A 4,412-nucleotide genomic window follows, 5' to 3' on the forward strand; every position below is an offset into this window, starting at 1 on the left:
CTCTCCCCCTCTCTCCTCCTTTCTCCTTCCTTCCCCTCTTCCTTCTCCCCTTTTCCATTCTCCCCCTCTCTCCTCTGCTTCCCCTCTTCCTCCTCCTTCCACTAGTTCGTAATGTAACTCTCTCCTCCTGTGAGCTCCACCTCAGAAAGAAGACACTCCTTACCCCATTCTATTTACAGTGTCATGTATTGATTACATTTGAAGCGACAGGTGATTTGTCTGTTTCATCTGGGGTTGACCTGGCTCCATGAGCAGGGTCTGTGCCTGTGTCTCCTCTCATGTATCCCTGTATGCACAGGCCCCAGGACTGAGCACTTCCATCCCATCCCTCCATCTCCTAACCACCCTAAAGAGCCTCCTCCCACAGAGACTGCAGTTAAGTTCCATTCTTTGGGGTGCAGCTTGAGGCTCCTCCCCTGCCACGGGTCCTTCTGTTTCAGATGCTGATTCCAGTTGCTTGAAAACAAGTGGCATCAAGAGTCAAGACTGTCACAGCCGAACAAGTAAGGGTCCAGACACCATTCCCCTCCCCAGTTCACCTTTGAAGTGAAGCGTTTGAGGGGGACCTGTCCCCTCCCCAGGGAGGCAATGGAGAGGCCGGTGTTTGTTTCCATACATGTGACCAAAATCATGACTTTCACTTGGACATAGAATTTTACGAATTAAAGAAATGTTCTATATTCTCTTACTGAAGGAGGGTTTTGTTTCCTGAGCCATTCTGCGGCCTTCTCCTTGAAGTACCCAGGGGAAGAGGATAAAGGGATGGGAATGTGGGGAGTTGAGCGGTCCAGGAGCCTTTCCCAGCTCTGAGATCTGCCGGGGCAGAATCTAGCCACTTATCATTAGCAGTAGAACAGGTACCTTATTACACCTTTGACACCTACAGCAACTAAATAGAGTCTGGCATTCCCAGAGCCAGGAAATTAGGGAGTCATAGCCCAGATCATTCTTATCCATGCCTTAAAGGCACAAGAAAAATGCCAGCTCCCCGTGATAAGTGAACTGCTGCATAGACATCTTCACACAACCCTCCTGCTCGTCAGCAAGGACTGAGTTCACGAGGAGCCACGGGGAATTGGGTAAATCTGGTGTCTCTGCACAGGGATTTTACCAGTAGTTATCAGAAAACAGACATGTTCCAGCTTGGTAAGGCTCCATGCAGAGCGCTCCAAGTGAGAGTTGTCCAGCCCAGCAACAGTTCTCACAGGTTAATTAGTTACCTCTATATATACATACATATAGATAAATATGTATATACATATACATCCTTCCCTCCCATCCCACTGTCTTTTAACACCTCTCATTTCTTTTTATTCTTTTAAGATTACAATTACATCATTTCTCCCTTCCTGCTCCTCCCTCCAAACCTTCCCATATACACCTCCCCATTCTTCTTCAAATTCATGGTCTCTTTTGTCATTAATAGTCATTGCATTTACATATGTGTGCGTATGTGTATGTATGTATATAATACATATACATATATATGTATATATATATATATATATATTCCTAAATATAACCTGTTCAGTCCATATAATGTTACTCGTATGTATGTTTTCAGGCCTGACCGCCTGGTACTGGAAGCCAGTTGGTGTCCTCTTCCCTGGGGCACCTCTTCCACTCCCAGCACTCCTCAGTTGCCTGTAGTTCTTTGTGTAGCACTGAGGCCTCATGGGCTTTCCCATGTCATTTGGCCTGTTCATTGGCGTCTTCTTTGTTCATAACTAGGCAATCATGTCGGTGAAATTTTATGGGTATTGCTTCCACTGGATATTACTAGGAGACACAATCTCTCTTAAAACAAACAAAACCCCAAAAGACAGTTCAAGTGGGAGCTAACTTTATTCTGCTCCTTCCCCCAAAGGCCTCCAAAGTTCTCACCTGTGGGAATTTGTCAGAGACTTGCTGCTGTCCCCTGAAGAGAACTGTGGCATCCTGGAATGGGAAGACAGGGAGCAGGGCATTTTCCGAGTGGTTAAGTCAGAAGCCCTGGCAAAGATGTGGGGACAAAGGAAGAAGAATGACAGGATGACGTACGAGAAGCTGAGCCGAGCCCTGAGGTAAGTAAGCAGCAACAGACGCAGTGAACCTGCAAAGACAAGTTATATAAAATAGCGGGGCCGGAGAAACCCACACTCTGTTCAAAGCTTCCCCTCCCCCACTTCATATGAAAGGGTCATGAGCTAAACCTCTTCTTAGTTTCAGATGGGATTATGGGTGGTAAAGTGACCCACCATCCTTTTTTGGCCTTGGCAGCATTCCCTGGGGGGGGGGGGATCACCCTAAACCCAAGCTGTGGTGCACACCAGCACACAAACGCATGCTCAACTGACTGTGGAGAGAGAGGTTCAGCCTGTGAAGTGTCTGGGAAGGAAGGGTTTAAGTGTAAGCTGATAACGGGTGTGAAAATACCAGGCTAAGTAGAGCCCGAGCTATCACCTGAGAGAGCCAGGAGTGTTTATATATCTGTTGTTTTTCTTGTGGTGCAAACCTTCTCTGGATTTCTCTCCTTTGCTTGCTTTCACAGATACTACTATAAAACGGGAATTTTGGAGCGGGTTGACCGGAGGTTAGTGTACAAATTTGGAAAAAACGCGCACGGGTGGCAGGAAGAGAAACTCTGACCGACACCGGACACCAGGCTCATTTGATGGATTTCTGCTGTTTGAAACAATCAGATCAAATTAGACATTTGAAAGTCTTCCTCTTCCTCCTCCTCCCCCTCCTCTCCTTCCTCCCCCTCCTCCTCTTCAAAACCTACAAACACACTGATAAAATTTCTGCATGTCTCAGCTTACATTTGAATTCAGTTGTTGTCTATTGGGGCTATGGCATCAGCCCTTAAGCAATCGTCTTCATCCCAAGGGGGAGGAAGGGAAGGTCTTGTGGCAACTTGGTGTGACACTGTCTCCTTAATGAAGTGTTTGGAGCTAAGGGAGCCAGTGTTATGGGTGCTGTTTCAAAAGAGGACCCGTTGCACCATTAAGACACATGATCCTCCCGTTCCAGGGGTTCTGAGTGGTCAACTGAGGCAGCTTGCCTGTGGTTAGTTTTTAGGAAAGGGTGAGATGTAAGACTTCCTTGCTTTAGATCTGAAATTAACTCAGTTATATTCCATAGAAGAATTTTTAATTAAAAAAATTTTAGTGGCTAAGCCACTAAACTGGGACCTAATTGGATGTAGCCTAAGTCACTAATAAGTTTCTTAACCAGATCACCATTTTCAACCACATAGCCACAGTCACTTGATCCACGGCCAGTCCTTCTGAACTTAACATCCTTGTAGTTAGTCACCTTGGGAATTGCTACCGAGATTGTTACCCCCTTCACCTCACTGGTGGCTATCATCAGGTCTACAGTGACCTGGTCAACAGACATGTGCATTAATTCCTAAATCACTGCTGTGCCTAGGATTCAAACCGTCAGCGTGTTCAATTTATTGATTCTCTCGGAGGTCAGAATTTATTGATTCTCCCTGAAGCTTAGACATTAAACCTTTACCAAGCAGAGAACGTCCTAACAAGCCATGATAGCTGAACACAGCATCAATCTCTTCTCTTTTCTGATGAATACTCAAACTCTCCAACATATTCTCTTCACAAAAGTAAGGACAGTGAATTTACATCAATCAACGTTCATGGGTTAAAGTCTGCACTGACATTTCCTCGTCTGCTGTTGCATGCTGTTGGCATGCAAGGTGTTAATGACCTGCAACATGGTGGAGTGCCCTGAACCCTAACTGCCCCAGAGCTGGGACTGCCTAGTGACCGGCACTGAATAGCAATGCAGGCTGAAGACCTCCAGGTTTAGAATTTAACCTCAAAAGTAACTTGTTTTTAAAAAGAAATGTGAATTACTGTAAAATAATCTATTTTTGGATTCGTGTGTTTTTCAGGTGGATATAGTTTATAAACAATGTGAATAAAAATATTTAACATGTTCAAATGTCTGTGTCTTGTTCAATTCAGCAACCTATGAACCTTTGATGGCTCATTTTCTAGAAGCTGGGAATGGAGAATTTTAAAGGGTACTCCAAAATCTAAGAAGTAAGAATCCTGACTGCTACCTTCAGATATTATAAAAATTTCTACTACCAAATAAGGCTCATAGGACCAACAACGACATTTTTTTTTTAGATTTATATTATTTAATGTGTATGAGTGTCTTGCCTACAAGTAGATGGACCAAGTGGGTGTCTGATGCCTATAGAGGTTAGAAGGTTTCAGATTCCCTGGAGCAAGTCATGGATGCTTGTGAGCCACCTTGTGGGTATGGCAAATGGAACTCAGGTCCTCCGCAAGAGCAGCCAGTGCTCTCAACTGCTGAGCCATCTCTCCAACCCCAACAAATACATTTTTGTTTTAAGTTCATGAATGTTTGTGCTATACTTTGCTTCTTTTAAGGTTATA

The 4,412-nt window shown here is 44.6% G+C and overlaps 1 protein-coding gene across 1 annotated transcript in view; it reads left to right on the plus strand.

The window, feature by feature from the left end:
* Elf5 (E74 like ETS transcription factor 5) overlaps positions 1-3,944 on the plus strand; it is a 28,627-nt gene extending 24,683 nt beyond the window's left edge. The window contains exons 5-7 of the mRNA XM_021155866.1: positions 441-503; positions 1,868-2,063; positions 2,531-3,944. Of these exons, the coding sequence (XP_021011525.1) occupies positions 441-503; positions 1,868-2,063; positions 2,531-2,627 (356 nt within the window). The 3' untranslated portion in view covers positions 2,628-3,944. The remainder of the gene's footprint in view (positions 1-440; positions 504-1,867; positions 2,064-2,530) is intronic.
* The last annotated feature ends 468 nt before the right edge of the window (positions 3,945-4,412 follow it).

This window comes from Mus caroli, chromosome 2 (genome assembly GCF_900094665.2).
Source record: "Mus caroli chromosome 2, CAROLI_EIJ_v1.1, whole genome shotgun sequence".
Lineage (NCBI taxonomy): Eukaryota > Metazoa > Chordata > Mammalia > Rodentia > Muridae > Mus > Mus caroli.